The 23,810-nt window shown below is 38.7% G+C and overlaps 1 protein-coding gene across 2 annotated transcripts in view; it reads left to right on the top strand.

The window, feature by feature from the left end:
* The first annotated feature begins 2,372 nt into the window (after positions 1-2,372).
* Positions 2,373-23,810, top strand: part of ATF2 (activating transcription factor 2) — a 58,601-nt gene continuing 37,163 nt past the window's right edge. The window contains exons 1-8 of one of the 2 annotated variants that reach the window (XM_039339312.1): positions 2,373-2,688; positions 13,563-13,632; positions 17,042-17,138; positions 18,084-18,202; positions 18,602-18,730; positions 19,783-19,961; positions 21,069-21,183; positions 22,828-22,914. In XM_039339312.1, the coding sequence (XP_039195246.1) occupies positions 13,585-13,632; positions 17,042-17,138; positions 18,084-18,202; positions 18,602-18,730; positions 19,783-19,961; positions 21,069-21,183; positions 22,828-22,914 (774 nt within the window). In that variant the 5' untranslated portion in view covers positions 2,373-2,688; positions 13,563-13,584. The remainder of the gene's footprint in view (positions 2,689-13,562; positions 13,633-17,041; positions 17,139-18,083; positions 18,203-18,601; positions 18,731-19,782; positions 19,962-21,068; positions 21,184-22,827; positions 22,915-23,810) is intronic. The other variant, XM_039339313.1, reaches the window with a different exon arrangement.

The raw sequence follows: 23,810 nt of genomic DNA, 5'->3' as shown, positions 1-23,810 counted from the left end.
CGTAATTTGGTCTGTATTCTTTTTAACTGTTATTGATTTTACAAGTTTAAAGCAAGAATAATGACACAAGATAAAATTAGACTGGAAGAAGGCTTGCATCAAAAGTATTAAAGTTTGCACAATCTACAAAATGAGCATCAACAGTTAAGGTTGTAATGTTACATCACAAATATTAATTTAACTTTCCTCAAAGCGGTACTGGTAGCCCTTGGCTTATGTCCACCCACTGACTGCTCAAGTATATAACAGTGGTGAACATGGGCTTATGACTGCTCCTTGGAGTCCCAGCCATTGTAGCATCCTCAGTCACACAATCATAATTTCCAATGTTCCTTGCTGCCTTCCCATAATCCAGTGTTTCCCAAAGTTGACAATTTTAAGGCATGTGGACTTCAACTCCCAGAATTCCACAGCCAGCGTTGCTGGCTGTCGAATTCTGGGAGTTGAAGTCCTCATGCCTTAAAATTGTCAAGTTTGGGAAACACTGCCATAATCAATGGGGAAGCTGGCAAGAAGTCATGCTCATGTGAATTCCTTTGCTTAATGATCCATACAGTTGTTGCTTAAAGATAGCAACTAGGACTGCCACAATTGCCATAGCCAGGTCTGCCATCTGCAGTGATGTGATTACATGCTTTATGAATGTGTTGTTTTAACAATGGCAATTACTGTTCCAATTACCATTGTTAATTACCTATATTCTAGAACTGCTGGATTTCTAACATCCATAATGCCAGTCAGAGAAAGGCTTATACAAGGTAGTCTTTGACTTAAAACAGTTCATTTATTGACAGTTCAAAGTTACATCATTATTGAAAAAAGTAAAGACCATTTTTCACACCAGTGCACATCCCTATGATCATGTCATCAGAATTTGGATGCTTGGCAACTGACTTCATGTTTATGATGGTTACAGTGTCCTGGAGTCATGTGATTCCCTTTTTTGACCTTCTGACAAGCAAAGTCAATGAGGAAGGCAGATTGACTTATCAACCATGTTATTAACTGCAATGATTCACTTTAACTGTGACACAAAAGATTATAAAATGGCAAAATTCACTGTCTCACTTAGCAACAAAAATTTGGGGCTCAATTGGCCCAAATATGGGAGGAAAAAATCTTACATATATACAGGGCTTTTTTTGTCATAGAACGCACCTGAACAGAGTTCCAGCCCCCTTTTTTGATGGATTTTCCAGAGTTGCACTCTTTTCCTATCTTCATTTTGCCCTGCTGGCAGTACGGTGTGAGGGAGCTGTCTGCGTCCTCTAGGAGTCATGAGGTACCTGAGCACCACAGCCAGAGCATGGCTTGATTGAGTTGGAGCATGTGGTGTGGAAGCCGATGGTGGCGGTGGGAGACACATAAAATGGAGGCCATTTTGAGCCTTTCGCCTTCCCTTACAGAAGGTGGGGTGAGGTTAAAAAGAGGCAAAGCGAGAAGAAAGAAAGGCAGCTGGCGTGGAAGCTTGCCCGACAGTGAAACTTTGCTGTTTCAGTTCCTTGGGTAGTTCAAAAGGCTGGGATATCTACAAAAATCTCTTTTTAGTCTTTTATACTTTATATTCAAACTGCAAAGGGGAAGAATCAGAATAAAGCCAATGTCTTGTGATTTGGGGGTATTAATATATATTAATTGTGTATTGGTCAGATGTAAAGGTAGACCTACAGTATGAGGTTTAATCAGATCTATTTATTAAATTGGGTTTAACTTAAAGGTAAATTAAAAGTGATCTGTTCACTGATAGTTTCAACTTTAATTTGTTTCAAGTCAATATCCATAGTAAACTCCAAATGTAAATTTTTCCACCTTCTTAAAAATAATTCAATCGTTTCCAAGCAACCAAATTTTGATTGGGCCTATTTTATTCCACAGAGAAAGCTGATATTTCCACTCATTAAACTAAATGGGTATGCCAGTGGTAAATGTCCCAAAAGATTAATAAAATGCCTTTTTGTAATTTAAAGCTACACAATTCATGGTAACATTAATAGTATTAACTTACCTTGAACAAAATCCTAATCTTTTAGATACACTAAAAATTGAAGGGTTTAATTAATTGTCTGTAACTGCTTTACAAACAAAAAATTCAGGAGTAACCCCCCCCCCAAAATTACAAAGACATTATTATAATAAAGGACTGCCCTGTAGAATAAAGGACATCAGGCTACTGAAATTATCAATCTGCAGTGATTTTTGCGTCCAGCTTCCCAGGAGGCCTTAGGCTCAGCTACGCTCCTCTGTGCATTTAAAATCACAGCCCCGCCCCGCCCCGCCCCATTAACATTTCGGAACCCAGCCTCCCATCGAAAGGACATCTTCCTCTTCTGTGCGCAGCCGCGAAAATGAGGCGCGCAGGAAGGAAGGACGGGGCTGCTTCCGGCCACCCAGGCACCGGCGGAATGGCAGTAGCCCCGCCTTCGCGGAGCCTAGAACCACGCGGCCTCATTCCTGCGCTTATGCGCGCCTTCCTCTCTTCCGTTCCGTTTGTGCTGCACCCGGTCCGTCTCCGCGGCACGTGACCCCGTTTTTTTCTCCTGACCCCCCCGAAGGGGGGAGGAGGGAAGGAAGGCCGCGCGAAAGAGAGAAAGAAACCGATATGTCACGGGGTTCCCGCGAGATGTGACGAGAACGGGGGTGGGGGGGACCCCGGGCTTTAATGTGCGGCTCGGCCGGCGGTCCTGAGGGGTGAGTTGGCTGTGTGCGCGCGGCGGACTGGTTTTGTTTTAATGGAGGCGGAGAGGAAGGCCGTGCCTCGCCTTGACGGATAACGGCTCGGGGTGTGGCTCTAGCCCGAGCCGGGCGGAGGCTGGGGGAGAAGAGCCGGGTCCTGGTGACTGAGGATAGGAGAGGGAGCTTGGGGAAGTGGAACATGGCGCCGCCGCTCCGTTTTTTTTTTTTTTTTTTTTCTCCTTCGACCCGTTCTTTACTGCCGGCAGCTGGTTTTGGTCGCCTCCCGACGCCAACCTGGCTTCTTCTGTCCTTCCCAATTGGCCTTGGCCTGGACGCCTCCGTTCTCCTCCCGTTTTTCCTGAAATCCTGGAGGAAAGAAGCTACGGAGGGCCCCGAGCCATCTTCTTTTAGCTTTGGGAGTGCAGAGAGAAAGAGAGAGATAACCGGATCTTGTAGTAAGGATGCCTTCGGACCTTCCCTCCCCGCGGTCTCTGATGGAAAAGGCCAAAAAGCGTTGGTTCGGATGGTCAAGGATCGCTTTTGAAGAGCAATGGGGAGACATACCTTCTCCATCCTGTTTCCTGCAAGGAAAGAGATCTAGGCAGCTGGAGTTAATGAAGTCGAGAACAAAATAAAGCTCCAGGCCCAGAAGGCTTTCCTTTTTTTCAGTTGCTAAAGGCGGTGTGAGAGTTAAGTGTAGCAGAGGTGTTTTATTGTGTCATTGCTATGATAACTTATTCCTCCTGACATTGCCTTCACCTGATCTCCACCCTATATACCCTGAGCAAGTGTTAGTTGCCCTTGGCCATTTCAGTTTTAAAACACTTTTCTCTCTTCTACTGACATAATCGTGGTTAATAGGATCTGGCACATTTCACTGACCATTTGGTTACTACTACAATTTAATCTGCCCAGATATTATTGGTTCTTGGGAACTGCCATCAATGACCATTTTGATTTGGGCTGTAGAAAATATTGGACCTTCAGCAAAGGTATCTGCCCAAATCTTTGTTTTGTAAAATGCGTTTTCTAATCTTACCCAGACTTTTTTACATACAGTTTTAGCATTTTTTTAAAAAAACAAGTGCTTATCTTGTATTCTAAACATAGGTTTAGGATACTTTTGAGAGACTAGTAATCCTATGTTGCACAGAGGGTTGGTTTTAACAGGGAAAGTGAACAATGTTTTGCCAACTATAGGTTGTTGGCTCAATCACTGTTGGGTGTATTACAAGTTTTCTGCTATCCCAACTGCTGAGTTTTAAACAGCTATTCTCTCCCCCCCCCCATTATTAATACTTTTATTTTGGAGGATTCACGGATAAGCATACCAACACCGGAACCAGTTTTGTGATCTTTGAAGATTATTATTAGGAAGCTGCAACTGATGCAGAATGCAGCAGTTTGCTCGCTAATGATTGAGAGCTGCCACAATTATTTCATCAGACAGCCTAACTAGCGTAATTTAAGATTCAAAGTCTGTTTATACTAACTCCACCTTGACTGCCTTTGGAAACCAAAGTAGCCACCAATCTGACTTCCGTGGGAGGAGTGCTTAGCATTTATTATTAGAACAATTGATAGGTAGCTAAATCTACCATCGTATAAGCATCTTACTCAGGATGGGGGTCAAATGTCCTACAAATCCAATAAATCAGTCTAGATGTCTTCCTCTCCACAGTAAGAATAATTTTTTTTCCCTGCTTGGAGTTGATGCTGGGTCGGAGAAGAAACAAATGCAGAGGAGTTTACCAATCACGTTTTTAAGTTGACCTGTAATAACTTAGTTTTTGCATAGCACCATTCTAAGGCCTTGTTACAGTAGGAGAATAAGGATCAGCAATCAGGGCAGCCCAATTTATGTGATATGCTTTTCTGCTGGCTGAAATACTGATTGGTAGCACTTTTAATTTGGCTGTCTGGAAGAAGCCTAAATTTTAGTTGAGTAATGTTTGAGTTGGAATTAAATGCCCTGTTTAAAGTTATTCTTCATAGAGGACTTATAATGGGAGGTGAAGAATCTGCTTAATTATATATGCTTATGAAATTTATCTCATCACAGTCATGTCAAGTTTTAAGCTTGTAATTTAGTCTGAACTGTATCAAGATATTTATTGCATAGACTTACTGTATACAGATCGTTCTCAATGTATGACCACAATTGTGATCAGAATTTCTATTGCTAAACAAGGTGGTTGTTAAGTGAGTCATGTCTGATTTTATTACCCTTTTGTCACAGTTATTAGGCTGCAGTTTTTAGGGGAATCATGCCATTAAGCCAATCCAGCTTCCGCCATTAACTTTGGCTTGTCAGAAGCTGGCTCGGAACATTGCAAATGGTAATCACATGACCCTGGGATGCTGCAACTATTGTAAATACATGCCAGTTGCTGAGAACCTGAATTTTGATCATGTGACCATGACTATGCGGTGATAGTTGTAAGTGTGAGGACTACCTGTATTCCATTATCTTGCTGCCGTGGTTTTGTTCATTCTCTATTTTAGAATGATTACAGGTAGTCCGTGGGTGATGGCAGTTGGGTTTGGGATTGGCTTCACTAAGTAATGTCATTAAGCGCAATGTTACATGACCATATTGCTCAGCAACAACAATCCAGATAGTCACAGTTGCCATTGTAACTCCAAGACGTGTAGATCATTAAGCAGGAAGCAATGGAAGCCCAATGTAAAGAGAGCAGGGGTATGTGACAGGCACAGGCCACAGGCAGATTGGGGAAAGAGATGCTATGGTGCAGTGCAAGCACAGGGAAGCTGAGAGAAGGAGAGAATGGGTCACAAGCAGGGAGCCAGGAGAGGGAGGGTGTAGTGCAAATGCAGGGAGTCCAAGGGAAGGAGATGTGTAGTGTGCAAAAAGGGGGAGATTTACCAGAGCAACTTGTGATCTTCTTTGCCATCTTCCCCATTGATTTTGCTTGCTTATAGGGAAAGTTGTAAATGGCAATTTGATGATCCCAGGATGCTGCAATTGTCATAAATGCAAGTGATTGCCAAGCACCTGAATAATAATCACATGACCAAGGGGGGCAGCATGTTGCAACTTGAAATGGTCGCTGAATGAGTGGTCAGTAAGGCAGACTATCTGTTTATTTTACTAAGTTACCATTGTGACACTTTTCTCTTGACACGTACTGCAGATCCTGAAACTTTTTCTAATCTTTTAAAAATTAGCTAATTTTTCATCTTATTTTACATAATTTCTAAAACCTGCCTTGAGTAGTTTTTGAATGTTTGTAAACTAAGATTGCCAAATCAGGAAGAAAGGTCTTGATCTGTTCTTTTGAAATGATGTACAGGTAGTACTCATTCAACAACCATTTGAAATTGCAATGATGCTGAATATAGCTTTACAATTGGCTGTTGCACTTATAACCTTTGCAGTTATAGCCATTTAATCGGCAGTTTTATACTTCACAGCCAACTTCCAACAAGCAGAGTGAGTGAATAAACTTGCAGTAAAATTCCTAAGTAATGGTCATGTGATGTCTCACTTAATGTCCGTATTGCTTAATGATAGAGTTACCGATCTCAATTGTGATTAAGTGAGAACTACCTGTAGTTTAAACTAATTTACAAAGAAGTTTATAAATGTATTCTGTACACATAATTTTGAAATACTGAAATACATTCCTCTAGTTCAGATCTGTTTTCAATTTTTCTATTAAAAGAATTTTGAGTGGATCCCTATCGATCCCATTGATATATATGACCATAGGAATTTGGGTTAAAACTTTAAAAATTGCCAATTTTTCTTGAGAGTATCATAAAATTAACACATTTCCCCTTTGTACATGTTTGCCAATATCTTGTTCAGATAATTTCATAATTATTGAATGTCCTTATGTTGTAAATCTGCTTATTCATGAAATACCATATACCGTATTTTCCGGCGTATAAGACCATGAAAATCTTCTCAAAAGTTGGGGGTCGTCTTATACGCCCAGTCGTCTTATACGCCGGAAAATACCCGCATGTGTGTCGGAGGCTGGCCGGGCCGGGAGGGGAGAAGCGGCACCTTCCGAGCAGGAGCTGGCGCTCCGGCCATGCCCCTCTTGCGTGCTATCGGCTGTGCGGCGTGGAAAGGGGCTCCCACGATCCCACCGCTGCGATGGCGCTCAGGAGGCTGGAGGGGCGGGCAGATCCCCGGGAGGGCAGCTGGAAGAGGGCAAGAGATGCCGGGATGAGGATGGGGGGCTCCAGGTTGGCGGGTGTGAGAGTGCAGCCGGCAGCTCCAAGGCGCGCAGATCCTCCACACAGCTTCTGAGGCCCCGGATGTTCTGCCGTTTGGCTCTCCACCAGGCTCTCCGCTAGAGCCTCTCCCCCCCTCCCCGGGCAATTGTGCGGAACTGCTTGTGTGTCTTTGGCAGCGCCTCCCCCCTTCAATCTCTCTCTCCTTCCTTCCTTCCTTTCCCCTTCAATGTCCTTCCTTTTCCCTTCAATCTTCCTTCCTTCCATCTCCATCTCCATCCCTTCCCCTTCAATCTCTCTCACCTTCCTTCCTTCCTTTCCCCTTCAATCTCCTTCCTTCTCCATCTTCATCCCTTGGCTCCCGGGAGGTGAGTGGAGGGCAGATCGGAGGAGAAGCTGAGAGCAAGTCGGGCTGTTTCTTTTCCTCCGCAGTGTGGAAGCAGCGAAGGGACAAGGCTGAAACGTGTCGGCTGCTGCTGCATATTCATTCTTTTTCTCCCCAAATGTTCTTATCTTTATGCTGAATGATTTTGTTATGTGCTCCTGGCTACTTTCCTTCGTGACCAGAGGCAAGCTCGTCTGACCAATAACCAGCCAAGACACAGTGAAGGCCTTTTGTTTTGTTTATTGCACTAAGCGGAAGAAAAGTTTCAAAGCTTGGTTCTCTTCAAAGTTTTAATCATCTGCGCAGCTTCCGAGGCCCCGGATGTGCCACCGCTTGGCTCTCCAAGCTCTCCGCCAGAGCTTCCCCCCTCCCTGGGCAATTGTATGGAGCTGCTTGTGCGTCCTTGGCAGCGCCTCCCCCCTTCAATCTCTCTCTCTCTCTCTCCTTCCTTCCTTCCTTCCCCCTTCAATCTCCTTTCTTTCCCCTTCAATCTTCCTTCCATCTCCATCCCTTCCCCTTCAGTCTCTCTCCTTCCTTCCTTCCTTCCTTCCTTCTTTCCTTCCTTCCTTTTCCCTTCAATCTTCCTTCCTTCTCCATCTCCTTCCTTTCCCCTTCAATCTTCCTTCCTTCCTTCCATCGCCATCTCCATCCCTTCCCCTTCAATCTCTCTCTCTCCTTCCTTCCTTCCTTCCCCCTTCAATCTCCTTCCTTCTCCATCTCCTTCCTTTCCCTTTCAATCTACCTTCCTTCCTTATCTCCATCTCCATCCCTTCCCCTTCAATCTCTCTCTCCTTCCTTCCTTCCCCCTTCAATCTCCTTCCTTCTCCATCTCCTTCCTTTCCCCTTCAATCTTCCTTCCTTCCTTCCCCCTCCAATCTTCCTTCCTTCCTTCCATCCCCATCCCTTCCCCTTCAATCTCTCGTTCCTTCCTTCCTTCCTTTCCCCTTCAATCTCCTTTCTTCTCCATCTCCTTCCTTTCCCCTTCAATCTTCCTTCCTTCTTTCCCCTTCCCTCCCTCCCAACATTTTTGAGCAGGGAAGAGTAAGCTTCTCCAGTGAGCATTGTTACTGTATTTTCCGGCGTATAAGATGACTTTCTAAACCATGAAAATCTTCTCAAAAGTTGGGGGTCGTCTTACACGCCCAGTCATCTTATACGCTGGAAAATACGGTATTTGGTAGAATATCTAGTTTTGCAAATTGGAATTGTTGCCCCAAAAGGAATTCTAGAGTCCTGAAACAAGCACATATTAATGCATTTATTTCTATCTTCAAATAATAAATAAAATCTCTCGTCATCTCAGAAATACTTGTTTCCAGGCTATGGATATTATAATATATTGTCCAAGTCATGTGTTGTGACTGAAAAAAAGTTTCTATTTGCATTCATTTCTCAAATGAAGCAATTAGGGCATTGGGTGGCAATTAATTTTCCCAAGGTACCACATGAGAAACGAACTGTTGTAGAGGGCTGAACCAATAGACTGAACTTAATTCTGCTCCACATTAATTTTACCACGTTATAAAAAGCAGTAAATTACATGGTTTTGATTAGTTGCTACTGGTAAGAATATATATTACATCTTATTTACATTTGATTTCCAATTTCCAATTGACTTTACACGGGCTGGATAGGGACAGCCAAAGGCCCAGATGTGGCTCGGGCACTGTAAAATGCCCAGGTCTGAATTAGGGTGTGATAGCAACAATTCAAAATTACGATGGTGCTGAAGGAAGAGACTTATGACCTGTAGTGAGAATTATGGACGTTCAAAGCCCCCGCAGTCAGATGATGAAAATTTGGACACTTGGCAATCCGCTCATCCTTATGACAGACTTCAGGGCTGCTGTAATTGCCTCCCTCCCCCACACCTATATCTACCCCAGTCTCAGCCGCTCTTTGACCCACCAGTTTGCACAATGCTCCCATGGCCCTGGAGGCTGAGGCTTACTCTGTACTCCTCCATGCTCAGGAGGCCTCTGCCAGTTACAGGGCCCAGCAGCACACATACAGTTCTCCACTTAAACCTTTGCCTTTTTTGCAGTTGCTGACAAGCGTGCTCAGTCAATGCGAGGTGTGACCTTCCTATAGAGCAGGCATGTCAAACTGCCAGCCTGCGGGCTGGATGCGTCACGGTGAAACCACGCCTACCCTATTGCCAGCAACGGGGAAAAAGCCACAACATGTCAAGTGACGTTGCAAGTTTGACATGCCTGCTATAGAGGCTGCCTTGTGTTGTACAAACAGGAGCCATTTGGAATTGTCCAATTTGGAGAAGGAGCCTTTCAAACAATTGCAAGAATAGTGCTACCTCTCACAATTGTTTAGAAACCTTATTGCATCAATGGGTGACAGTACTTTAATGTATATTTTTGGACCAAAACACCAGAATCTCTCGAGAGTGATGTCTTTTAAATTATTATATGCCTTGTCTTGAGATATAATTTTTTCAATAAAAAGAGCAAGAGATGTTTTCATAAACAAACATAACTAAACAAAAATACATAATCTGTTGTTGAGGAAGCAATGGTTCATAAAAAATACTTTTTAGGATTTTGTCTCTGAATCCAAATAAGTATTGATTTGATGGAACAAGTAGCAGCATGGGATTCCTTTCCCTTGTGCACTTTATTCTGTCTATGGTGGAAGCAGAAAACAACTAAATTTATGTTGGGAGTAGTGATCTTCATTTCTGATGCTGACTTGTCTTCAGGGCAAGGTTTTCTCAGCTACTCTGGAAAATAGTGGTGAGAAAAGAGGAAATTGTGACTTAATGGGTTCCTGATTTTTGACAGCTTAATGATAACACTGATTGCATGAAAATAGTAATTGTCTGGATGAAAGCTGATAAATTCTAAAAATCAGAGGCAATGCAGAAAACTCTTCAACCCTTTCTAGATGGGATTAAACTTTTTCTTAATAAATTGAGAGGAGTTGAGGTATGCTCAGTAGCTCAGAGGGCATGAAACCAATTATGGTTGGTTCATAAACTGGCACTTTTAGAAATTGTCATTTAGCTATGTTTTGGTCAATATTCCAATAATGAAATTAGATTGCATCATAGCTTTATTTTTAAGGGCCTCATATGATGGTAGCATGTTAGGAAGGACAAATTCATACACTGATTATCCCGATACCATCTTGATATACAAGGGTCCAGATTTTTCTTCCCTGTGTATAATGTCCACCTTGGCAATACTATGTGGTGGACTGGAGTGTAATTTTGATGGAAATTGTCGATAATCCTAAATTTAAAACTGGTACATAGGGTTATTTACATCCTGGATTCAAAGTTCCGATAACTGATGCCCCACCCCATCCTCACCATGGTTATATGATTGCATTTTGGGTGCTCAGCCTGCATTTTCAGCCATTTGCAGTATCCCACAATCGTGAACACATTTTACTATATTTTTTGGCAGAAAATTTTGGTTTCTGGCAAAAAAACGCTGATTATTGGCAGTGGATTTGATAATCAACTATGATATTTGCTTAATGACCACCACAAAAGTTGTAAAATCAGGTCCAGTCATACAGTGAACCACTTACCAACCAAGACAACTTACAACTGTAATTCTGGACTCAATTACAGTTGTAGATCAAGGAATACCTGTAATATTCTCTGATATTGTTCACATTGTTGTATGTGTACATAACTTGCAGCAACTTAAATACAAGTGCTAGCTACACAGAAGGCCACTTTGAATTACCCATATCTGGATTTCTGCACCATGTTTTATGTGGAATTACCATCAAAAACTCCAATTTAGTTCAATTTTGCAAATTAGCTTAATTGGAATCATATAATATCAGTTATAAGAACTTGGTCTTGTCCATTCAGAGCTTTGGTTTGGTTTCAAATCAGGACATGGTTTAATTTTTGGAAAGAAAAACAACAGCCAAAGATACAAATGTGATGTTGAATTAACATTTCAAGAAAAAATTGATTCCAGCAAATGAGAGTAAAAAGAATAATCTTTCATAAATGGAAATAAACTTACCCACCTGAAATTAAAGAGATATTTTCACTGAATCTGAACATTTTTCACTGGAATCCATTAGAATCTAAAATTGGTTAGAACATTTTAAAATTTAAATGTATTTAAAAAATGTCCCATTTGTATTCATTAAGATACAAATTTAGAGTACTGATTGTCAGGTTTAATTATAATAACAGGTTTTAGTAGAGTAAAGTTATTCAAAACCCATCTGATCTAATTAAAGTTTCCACTGACACATTTTCTGATAATATTTTATATATTTCTCATTTCCATTGTTAAATTTAAGAACCTCTGAATTAATGGTATCTAATCCACTCTCAGTTTATGGTTCCATTAAGCAACCTTTGGTAGCAATTAGATTCTACTACTATTAGAACCACTTAGTAATGTCTTTGTTTATATATTTACCTTGTTTCCGTCACAACTGATTCTGAGTACCTTACACACCTGAGCAGAGTAATGGGAATAAAAATACAAATAACAGAAAATTACCACAGTCATATACTCTTAAGCACGAAGGAACAAATGTAAACACTTACTCTGCAGGAAACCCCTGAAGGTACAAACTTCTCTGGTCCCAGAGGGTTGTTGTAAAGGCCAGCTCTGGATCGTTTTTTGAAAGGCCAAGAGGTTCAAGCCAGATCTGACCTTCAGGTTCTATAGAAGGGCGAATAGCAACTGAGAAGACCTGGGTTCAAACCCCTACGGATTATACTTCCTAGCAGTAGAGTTGCAAAAGGAGCCAGCTGTTCAATATTCTAATGAACTAGAAGGAGCCACTTTAAGTAGGATATTGCAAAGATGCTCAGGATCTGGATCATATACAATTTTAAAGATGACAACCAGCATGAATTGCCTCAAAAGCAAACTGATAGCCCACGAACTGGCAAAATAGCAGTGTTACATGTGCAGATAGACTAGTACCCATAAACTGAAGCTGCTGATAAACGCAAGCGGCTGCATTGTGGACCATCTGAAGTTTCTCAGTAACTTCCCAAGTCAGTCCCATGCCTACATCCCACAAATAGGTTATCAAGATATGAGTGATTTGAGCAGGGGTTTTCTTATCCAGGAAAGGCCATACTGTAATTGGTGTACAAAATGAAGCTGTGAAAGGTTCTTCTAGATGGTGGTATTAATAATAATAATAATATAAAAATAAAAAATAATAATATAAAAGTTAGAAGGGGCCTTGGAGGTCATCTAGTCCAACCCATTTCAGACAAATGGCTGTCTTAAAAACCTCCAGTGTTGGAGCATTCACAGCTTCTGGAGGCAGGTTGTTCCACTGATTAATTGTTCTAACTTTTAATTCTTCAGGGATTCCCAGATTATAAAACTAACTCTAAATGGGGAAAAGCAATTCATCCAAAACCGGAAATAGAATATAATATCTCTGGCATAAGGAGTCTTTTGCACTCAGTAAATTGTTCACCTAAACCACTTTGGCATATAAGTAGTCCTTGATTTGTGATCATAAAATTCTGTTGCTAAGCAAGACATTTGTTAAGTGAGTTTTGCCCCATTTTACAATCTATCTTGCCACAGTTGTTAAGTAATTTAATACAGTTAAGTTAGTAACACAGTTGTTAAGTGAATCTGGCTTCCCCATTGTCTTTGCTTGTCATAAGGTTACAAAAGATGATCACATGATGCCAGGGCACTGCAACCATTATAAATATGAGTCTGAATTTGATCACATGACCATGAAGCTGCTACAAGGGTGATAAGTGTGAAAAACGGTCATAAGTCAGTGCTATTGTAACTTTAAACAGTCACTGAACAAACTATTATAAGTCAAGGACTACCTATATAGGTATGGAATTTACCAAGGGAGACATATTGACATATTTATGTCCTGTTAAACTAATAAAGCCTAGTTTCTATACTTCATAAAAATATTTTCAAACTTGACTGATAATTGCATGTTCAAGTTTCAATTTCACTTTGGACAAATAATGCACCAGATTATTTAGGATTTTTTTTATTATGTTATTTTAGAAATATGCTTGAAAAAAGATAGTAAATACAAGGGAAAAGAGGAAATATTTAATGTACTAATTTATGATCTGTACTAAAGAAATTTCTATGATATTGAATTATGAACCAACCCAGCCGCCACATTGCTTTTCAAATATTTAAATGTAAAACTGGAAAATCAATCAAAATTTATGGAAAAGAAAGAAAAGAAAAAAGTGTATTGAGATATTGTTTTTATTTGAGACTTTGTCATAAATCAATACAAGATAAATTCTTGGCATAATCTTAAAGTAATTATGTTTGCTGTTCCAATGTAGGTAACCCAAGAACCTGTAGAATATGAGTGATGACAAACCCTTTCTATGTACTGCCCCTGGATGTGGACAGGTAATATACATATTTTAGATCTGTTCATCTAAATCAACGGAGAAACATCTCTTACATCAGAAGTGATTTATGTCTGATCCTAATAGCATCTGTCTCATTCTTTCAAACAAGAAGCAATTGTCCCAGTCTAATAATGCACTTCTTGCTGTGTGTTCAGTTTCTGGTTCTTGAATTGGAATGAGCGGCAGGTTTAGCTTCCTGTCACTTTCAAGATACATTATGAGTCTTAGTACTACTATGTTGAATGGCAGTATAAGCCCAGCAGTGGAACTGCTTGACGCCTCAATCCAAGGGCATTTATTTATCTGTTTATTTATTTGTTCTAATTGTTCCTGATCAGTGAGTAATTTAGGAGCAGAAAGTTAGATTAGAAAAACACATTAAAAATTATTTCTGTTAACAGAATTGCTTCATTTTTTAAATTGCTTCATAATCAGAAAACAATTTTATTAAATTATCTACCTTAATTTTGAAAGATATTCTATAGCCATGCTGAATAATGCAGAGGAGAAAAAAAGAAATACCTTGGAGCTTCTTTTAATACAAAGAATATTTATTTATTTTATTTATGAGACTTATATACCGCTTTAAGTGCAAGCACTCTCTAAGCGGTGTACACCAGTAAGCAATGTATATATATATTTTCTTACGTGCAAGCACTCTCTAAGCGGTGTACACCAGTAAGCAATGTATATATATATTTACATTGCCCCCAACAATCTGGGTCCTCATTTTACCTACCCCGGAAGGATGGAAGGCTGAGTCAACCTTGAGCCAGTGAGATTTGAACCGCTGACTTGCTGAACACAGTCAGCTAAAGTAGCCTGCAGTACTGCACTCTAACTGCTGCGCCACCTCGGCTCCTTTTAATGTTTTAATGTTTTCCCTTATGGAGTGGTGTTTTCAACTATACGAAGTCATGAATTCACTGTTCTTGTATTCTTTTTGAGTATGTATAAATATGTTTATGATATGCTTGAGGAGCTCATTTTGCAGCACATGTGCGTTCTGAAAGGGAATAGCTTTCTTGAAGAATTATTTTGACAATAACCATACATAATAAATAGGCCTAAGCAAGATGATGGCCTGGAATAGGGTTAATAACTGTCACTCAGTACAGAGAAAGCAAACATTCTGTAAATGGGCTATATGTTCGATTAATTGTGTTCATCCAACTGGGGAAAGAATTGTATTTCCATTAGAGTTCAATTGTATGGTTCTAGTAATATTTTTGGACCCTGCATTACCATTTGAAAGCCTGAGTAGCTTCAGGAACTTAGGATACTTTTATCATCCTGGGCTGATAACACCAGCTATGACCTTGCCAGGGGAAAAATAGCCTGGCAACATTAGTCATGCTCATATCATTCCATGTAGAATTATAGGTAGTAATAACTTATAATGACCTAAAGGGCTTAAGGTCAGTCTCTGGAATCCCTAATGCTCTCTGAGCTTGGTTGTTTGCTTGCAGATGTTTCATTACCAAGTAGGTAACATCAGTGCCCTTAATTCAATTGTCAGTTAAGGTCAGTCTGTCAGAAGCAGTATCTCCCTCTGTGATTACTTATCAGGACACTACTTTCTGCAGAGATGCTAGCCTGATACTTACATTGTAGTCTTTTTGGTGCAAAATGAAGGTTTTTGTTTTTTGTTTTTTTGCTTTAATAATGCTTCAAAATGTATGTAATATGTTATTTTTAAATGTTAATGTTGGTATATATATTTTTAATTGATTGTATAACATCTTTTAATTGATTGTATAACACCCAGAAAATTTCTGACGTGGATGTAATATCACAACATAGTAAATACAAAGAGAGTAGGGAGATGAAAAATTCAGCATGATCTAACTTCTTTCTGATACTCTGAAGCAATTTAAGAAAATGCAATTTTTAAAGCAGTTTTTCCATTTAAATTCTGTGATTTTTTTTTCCTTTGGGTTCTACATTTATAAATCTAATGTGTTACAGATAGCTAAATTGTAGCTATGCTATTTAGTGGATTAATATATTTAGAAATATTGACATGGAAAATGGAATATTCTACTTTCATATGTATGCACTTTTTTGCAAAATGCTTAAATGATTGCTGATTACACATACTACATTATTTTATGTTAGTCAAAAGCTACTAATTTCTTCCCCAACATAATATAATATTAAAATGGCTCAGAGGTGCACACTGTTACACTTTTGAGTTTGAATAATGTGATAGCAATGATGCTTTGCAAACAACTGACCAGAAAGCCATATCCCTTTTAAAAGTGGTATAGGTGGGTGATCCAATATCACAGATATTTAATATCATAGAACGAGAATAAGGGAGAGAAAATGTTCAGGAATCTTAGGATGAAATTCAGAAATAGTCATGGCTTATTAAAAAAGTAAAGGTTTCCCCGTCCAGCCTTATCTGACTCTAGGAAGCGGTGTTCATCTCTGTTTCTTAGCCAAGGGAAACAGTTGTCGGAAGACAATTTCCATGGTCATGTGGCCAGCATGGCTATACGCCAAGGCGCACAGAATGCTGTTACCTTCCCATCAAAGTGGCACCTATTTATCCAATTACATTTGCATGCTTTTGAACTGCTAGGTGGCTCATTAGACTTATGCAAATAGTAAATATAATAATTTAATAGTCCAAGAGCATTTAACTGATATTTTCAGTGGTTTAAAATGAAGGAGACTGTATCATGATGTGTGATTTATAACATTATATCAAATTTTAATTTTGAATAATCTCAAAGTTTTATTCTAAGAAATGCCAGTATGTGCTAGAAGCATATACACCATCCAGAAGAATATATATTAGAATGCATGTTAAGATAAGCCTTGTATGCAAACAGGAGTTGGGGGATTTGGCACAAAAATGATCTATCCTTTGTAATTTCTGTTTAATTGTGCCCAGCAATTAATCAGCATTGGTAAAGTTGTATCAATGAAAACAAAGCACATAGAAATGACAATTTTTATATGTGTTCTCAATCTATTTTTTTAAAAAAAATCCTGATTTTTCTGGAGTAGAATTAGAGGGTTCTTATGGGGATGGCAGAAAAAGAAGAGGAGAAAGACATCTTATAGAATAAAGGCTTTCTCCCTGTTGCAAGTCCCTCATATTTGCAATTTATAGTGGTTAAAATTCTGAATTATTGTGTGTCAAAATTAGTATTTAGAGTGAAACCATTAAAATTGATTTGTGTCATTTGTGACTTATGATGATGCTACTTAAATATTCAAGAGAATGGTCAATAAAAAAAACAAATTTAGAAGTATGTAATTTTAGCAATCTTTTAATTACACAAAAAACAACGAGCCTTTTCATTGCAAATGGTTTGTAACCCATTTTGAAAATGATTCCCACTGTTTAGTCATAATTCAAATTTATAACTGTGTTTTAAAACTTCTTGTTGCAGCGTTTTACCAACGAGGATCATTTGGCTGTCCATAAACATAAACATGAGATGACACTGAAATTTGGTCCAGCTCGTAATGACAGTGTCATTGTAGCTGGTTAGTATATATTTTATTAATCCAACTCTTGGAATGTGCCCAGGTTTTGTGTATTTTCTGTATATGCTTGCGATCCTGTCAGAATATTTTTTTTACAAATAAAATGAAATTACATCATGTATTGTCCTTTTCCTTAACATGGATTGGTTGATAAATTAACAGCAATCTACTGGCTATATATGCTTCAGCCTTAGTAATTAAGAGCAATCTAATATACAGAACTTCACAAAATTGTTGTAAGAAGTAATATCTAGCAATTTAATGTAGATACAGAGAATGCATATCTGCACAATATGTTTTTACCGAAGTCGTTACATGTTGCTATGAGATAACTTCTTATAATTCAAGAGATAGGTCTCACTCCATTTGTGCTTACGACTTTAGGTGATTTCTCTTTTGAATCTGCCCCCTAGGTGCTGCCACTCCTCATACAAGAGAGGTTTTTTTTCTTAATACCTGAGTTTTTCACTTTAACTTCTCAGTTACAATTTTTAAGATAAAACGCTATTTTCAAATGATTTGAATTTTCTGATATTTTGAAGAAGCAAACATTTAATTCTGTGTTACTATAAAATGCTATAATTTTGAGATTCCTTTGCAGTATTTGCTTTTTTCTAAAACCCATGAGCAAAATAATAGATAAAGCACATCTTCAGTTACAAAAATAGATCTCTGTTCTTCCTTATATAGAGTTTCCTGAATTTCTACAAATCATATGTGCATGTTGTCTCCTTTTAACTATGATGTTTGAATTTTCAATAATGTGGTTAAAACAAAAACATGATGACATTAAGAACAAGATGTTCAAATTTGTTCTTACTGCGCTCATGTTTGGACATATTAATTTTATAAAGTGCTTGTGATGTTAATAATGTTGGTTTTGATTGCCAAATATGTATGCTTTTATATTCGGGTGAAATCATATATTTTTTCTTTTAATCTCAGATCAAACTCCAACACCAACTCGATTTTTGAAGAATTGTGAAGAAGTGGGTTTATTCAATGAATTAGCAAGTCCTTTTGAAAATGAATTCAAAAAGGCTTCTGAAGATGATATTAAAAAAGTATGTAACTGTAACAGATTAAAACTATTTCAGTTTATAGAGTAGTGATTACTTGAATTCTGTTTGCAGCTAGAAATTTTGCACTAACAAAATGAGGATGAGCATAAACATGTTGTTTTAATTTAATATTTCTTTGCTTAAAAAAAAAAAGACAAAGCTCTTAACAGGCTTTTTGTAATTCTACATTCTGTTTATAAATGAACACTGTTGTTTTTCCTAAGATTGAACTTCAAGGATATCACTTTATAATAAGTTAATATTATAAATACCTTTTTTCTAACTAACTGGAAAAATCATATTTTTGGTTAGTACATCGGCATTTTTGTGAATTCCCTGTTCTTTAAAGAGACATTTATAATTTGCAGGTTTTAAAATTTATCTCACCATTCATTCTTATAGATGCCTCTAGATTTATCACCTCTTGCAACTCCAATTATAAGAAATAAAATTGAAGAGCCTTCAGTGGTTGAAACAACTCATCAAGATAGCCCCTTACCTCACCCAGAGTCTACGACCAGTGACGAGAAGGTCAGAGACTTTTTATATTTCAGATGTACAGTATTTCTATAGATATTACCAGTAAATCTAAGATAATCATAAGATCGTAATATTCTGCTAAACTCCTTTGGCACATCTGTATTCCTCATATAAGGCAAATTAAACCCAAATGAACTGAAATAGTACGTTAAAATTAAATTTATAAATGTTAAATTTTTGAAGCACTGAAATGCTTATGTTTATTACCTTGTCTAGTTCATAAGTTACCATAGCAATTTTTGTGATGCAAACATTTCTTCCTTTGTTTGGTCTATGAACAAAGGTATATGAATCTTTTCTGCTATGTATCTCAAACATGACTAAGCAAACCTATCCACATCAAGAATTCATACCAGTCTTACACATTTAAGTGATAGTAGAGTCTGTTATAGAGACACTTATCAAGTGTGAGAAAAAGCTCCCCAACGTCGATAACAACATGCTTGCAGAATATTGTCTTTGCCTGTAGTCCCGACCAAAGAATCTGTGTTGGGTGGGTGATCTATTTGGGGAGATGAAAGTGATGTTTATTTAGTTGTAATGTGTTGGGAATTTCATTAGCTTTGGTAGGTGAGGCAGAAGCAGGTCATGGAGAGAACCAGAGCAAAAGTGAGCTGATTGACCCATTTAACCTCTATCTAGAATTCCATTTTTCTCACACTTTTTCTTTCATAATCTCTTTCTGACACTTTTTTCCCTGTCTCTCTTTCTTTTCTCACAGCAGACTGCTGGGGAAGGGACAGATCATTCTTGCCAGGGGTCTGAACTGATCAGTTGTGAAGAACTTTTGAAATTAGGCTGAGGGTTGCATGAAATCGGGCCAAAGGTTGCATGTGGCCCTAAGACTGCAGATTGCCTATTCCTGATCCATGTGGTAGTTCTTAATGTAAGAAATGGTAGTAAGTTGCAACTAAAAGAATTCTAGGGATTTAAATATTTTTTTGAGAAAAAGTTAAAAGAAATCTAAATATAATTAAAGAATTCTGATTATCTTTGATTCTAATGAGGCTTGGGAAATTGAGAAGCTTTCATGTTTCTTGCAGGAAGTGTGTCTGCAGCAAACTGCCCAGCCTACTTCCACAATTGTACGCCCAGCTTCTCTACAGGTTCCTAATGTGTTGCTTGCAAGTTCTGACTCAAGTGTCATTATTCAGCAAGCCATACCTTCACCAACTTCTAGCACTGTCATAACACAAGCTCCATCTTCCAATAGGCCAATAGTGTAAGTGTTAAATAGATACTAAAATGTTCTTATCTCTTGTAAATATAACCTCACAACTGCTGTATAAGCTTCAGAGAATTTAATAAAATGGCCAGGACTAGTTGGGGTTTTGAAAAGTCGAAAAAAAATTATCTAGATTTTCTCGTAAAAATGGTCAGTCTTATTTAGTTTTGTGCTTTATATGTGACTAAAGAGGAAAAACGATGGAAACAAATGGTGATGTTTGTTTTGTAAATCAGAATAGCTCTGGCTTATCTCCAGAGTATTTCAAAATATTTTTGCGGAAAGAAAGTTAGTGAATTCGTTGATTCCTCCATTTTTTGTGGGTGCCATCTGGAAATTTGATGCATTAGTTGTATTTTGGTGGAAGAGAGGAATTGATAAAAACATTCCTTTAGTGCAGGGGTGTCAAACTGCCGGCCCATGAGCCGGATGCATCATGCCGAAACTGCACCCATCCCAGCTTTGGCAATGGGGAAAAAGTCACGATACGTCGCGACACGTCACGTGACGTTGCAAGTTTGACACCCCTGCTTTAGTGGTTTTTGGTCCTTTTTTGCAAACGGATTAATTCAGGTTGCAGAACTTCGTATCTGGATCCAGTTATTTCTTCCTCTTCTGCTGCTTCTGCTTCTTTACAATAACATTCCAGGACTGAAATGCTCCACTAACCCCACCATCTAGAAAATATCAAATAATGTTACAGTATTCCATAAGCTATTTCTAATTTATGACTAATAGCAATGATCTCCAAACAAATTTCACAGTGCTGAAATGGTGAAACCCATAGGATGAGTAGGATCTAATTTTATATCTCTGACTTTTTTAAAAAAAAACTAAGTATTTTAATAACTTCTTTAATTGGATAGGATTGTTGCAAAGATTTATGAAATAAAAATAAATTTTATCTGTGATCAAAAATTTTAAAAAACTTCATGATAATCTTTTTCTAGTGGTTAAAAAAAATCAAAGCTACAAATTAAAATTAATCTAACATTGGAGATATAGTAGAAAATGTTTCAGCATCCTAGACTTTTCGAGGACTATTGAAATTTGCAATATTCTTTCTGCTATAAGTGCTATGATTGTTTTTTCTTCTTTTCTTAGACCGGTGCCAGGCCCTTTCCCCCTTTTGTTGCATCTTCCTAATGGACAAACGATGCCTGTTGCTATTCCCGCTTCAATCACAAATTCTAATGTGCACGTACCAACTGCAGTTCCAGTAAGTCTATTACATGATGTAATACCTTCCTTCAAAGTTTGGACAAGTCCCTCTCACAAAATCCTTATCCTGGGAACATCTGTGTCTCTGGCAAAACCAATCAGGATGATGGGAGAGGAGTATATTATTAGGCTGTACTAATACTGGGAAACTGAAATTAGATCTAAATCAGGATCTTATGGAGAAAAAAGCTGAAAGACATTCCTCAGTAGGAGTAAGGGAACAATCTTCATATAAACCAGGGGTGTCAAACTGCCGGCCCACGGGCCGGATGCATCATCCCAAAACCGCACCCACCCCATTGCTGGCAATGGAGAAAAAGCTCCGATAGGTTGCGCGATGTCACGAGTTTGCCATGCCTGATATAAATTAATTTAGGCAAGAAGGGACGAAGCATATCTGCTCTAACTATCCCCCCAACACACATTACCAACAGTATTGCAGGCATCCCTGATGCATACCCTGGCAGTATTCTGACTCAGACTTGGTATTTTTTTCAACATTTTTAATTATCCTTACATATAATTGATCATAGCCAAAAGCCTGGATACAGGTGTATTTATTATATATAAATAATGTATAGAAGAATACCAGGCTCTTCAGAAGTCATGAATAAAAGTTAAAAGTAGCAGCCCAAAATACTGGGATATATTTGATAGCATAACTCATGATAGGTGGTGGCCAGCTGCACAGGGGAGGAGAAAGATTCAATTTTGCTCCTTAGGGAGTAGGCCCGTGCCTTAAGCTGTAAATGGTTAGTTTTCAATTAACCAGTAAGAGAGTGCACAATATGTTCAAGAGGCAGGGCTTCTGTGTATCGACAGTGTTAAACCAAAGTCTAGATAGGCAGTCATCTCTTGAGAAAACTCTGGATATTTTGTGCTGAAGAATGGATTGGACTAGCTGGACCAATAAATTATCCTCCTCCTTTAGTCATGAAAGCCAATTGGGGGACTTCAGGCTAATCAGTCTCAGCCACACACCCCTCACAGGGCTGTTGTTGTGGACTAGACAATAGGAAGCAGGGCATTATGTAACTTGCTTCCAGTTGTAAAAAATAAAAGGTGAGTTGCAAATTTAATAGTAATAAAAATAATCATAGTAATAAAAATCAATAATAAATAAGATTTCAGCAGATAAAAGCCTTATTGTGAACTAACAAAACAAGCTCTGTTTTTCAGAGCTGGCCCTGGCCCTGGAAGGAATTCACATTGGATGTTTGTCTGTCTCCCACATTGTCTGCTTTCCATAAAAAGCTGAAGATCGGCTTTTCTGGGGGATGTTTGAACAGTATCTATTTTACTGTTAAGTTTTTTTATACTTTATGTATTTTTGTAATCTTGTTAGCCACCGCAAGGCATCAGCGCAGACATTTGATTAATAAATAAACATATCTGGAAAGGTTATTTCCCAAAGAGACTGCTGCTCTTGGTGGGGGTCCTTCTTCCTGGATACCACCTGCCTAATGTCAGCAGACAGGATTAAAGATCCCCTGAGTCAAATCTTAATCTCATTGAGGTAGAGCAGCATTGTGGTGTAGTTAAAGTAAAGGGATGTTCATTCATTCACATGGGTGGAAAATCCTAATTGCTTATGAAGTAGAGTTTGTTTTTATTTGGTCTTAACTCACACTCTCTTGGACAGCTTGTCCGACCTGTCACCATGGTGCCTAGTATCCCAGGAATTCCAGGACCATCATCTCCACAACCGGTGCAGTCAGAGGCAAAATTGGTAGGTGCTGCATCATTTTCCCAGACATAAAATTGTATGTGAGTACTAATAATCAGCGCAAAGCTGATGATGTTTTGATTTGAAGTCTTCTGGTACTTTCTGATTCTTAGATTATTGACAGGTCTGTTTTTAATCTTCACTTTGAGGCTAAAGATTATTACCTAACTGTAATTTATTGTTCTTTTATTGCAAGGTACATTTGTCTTGGTCAGATCTACGCATCGTACAGTTACATCTGGTGGCTTGTGAAAGTGTTATTGCCTAACATTTCCAAGGAACAGTTGCGTGATATTTTCCCTCAGAAGCCAAGATGCCACAAAACTGTGTAAACAGTGCAGATAACTTCTGCTACATTTGTGGTGAGGTTACATTTGCATCTCAAAAGTGCAGTGTGATGGCAGTGATAAAAAAGACATAGCACTTATATTTTGGATGCAAAATAGGGGATCAGGACGAGAGTTGGGCCCCTCATTATTGTTGCATTACATGTGCAATTTGGCTAAACAAGAAGAAAAACTCCATGCCTTTTGCAGTTCCAATGGAATGTGGAGGGAACCCACCAATCATAGTAGCGACTACTCTTTTCACGTGGTTTCCCCAATTGCAAAAGGGATCTCAGGAAAGAAGAAGTGGATTATGGAATATCCAAACATCCCATCCGCATTGCGTCCTGTACCCCATGGTAAGGACTTGCCAATTCCAGATCCACCAGAATCCTACTCTCTAGACTCAGATGATAAAGACAATGAACAGGATCGAGCTGATCCAGGGCCGTTGATGTCAGCGGACCCAAACTTTAGTCCACTGTATGCTCCTCCTGAACCACATCTGATTTCTCAGAGTGAACTAAATGACTTGGTCAGGAATTTGGAATTGCCTAAGAGTAAAGCAGAGCT

Source organism: Crotalus tigris, unplaced genomic scaffold (genome assembly GCF_016545835.1).
Source record: "Crotalus tigris isolate CLP2741 ecotype Arizona unplaced genomic scaffold, ASM1654583v1 scf7180000017733.2605024, whole genome shotgun sequence".
NCBI lineage: Eukaryota > Metazoa > Chordata > Lepidosauria > Squamata > Viperidae > Crotalus > Crotalus tigris.
Note: the sequence above shows the minus strand (reverse complement) of the source record. Positions and strands in the feature narration are given on the sequence as shown.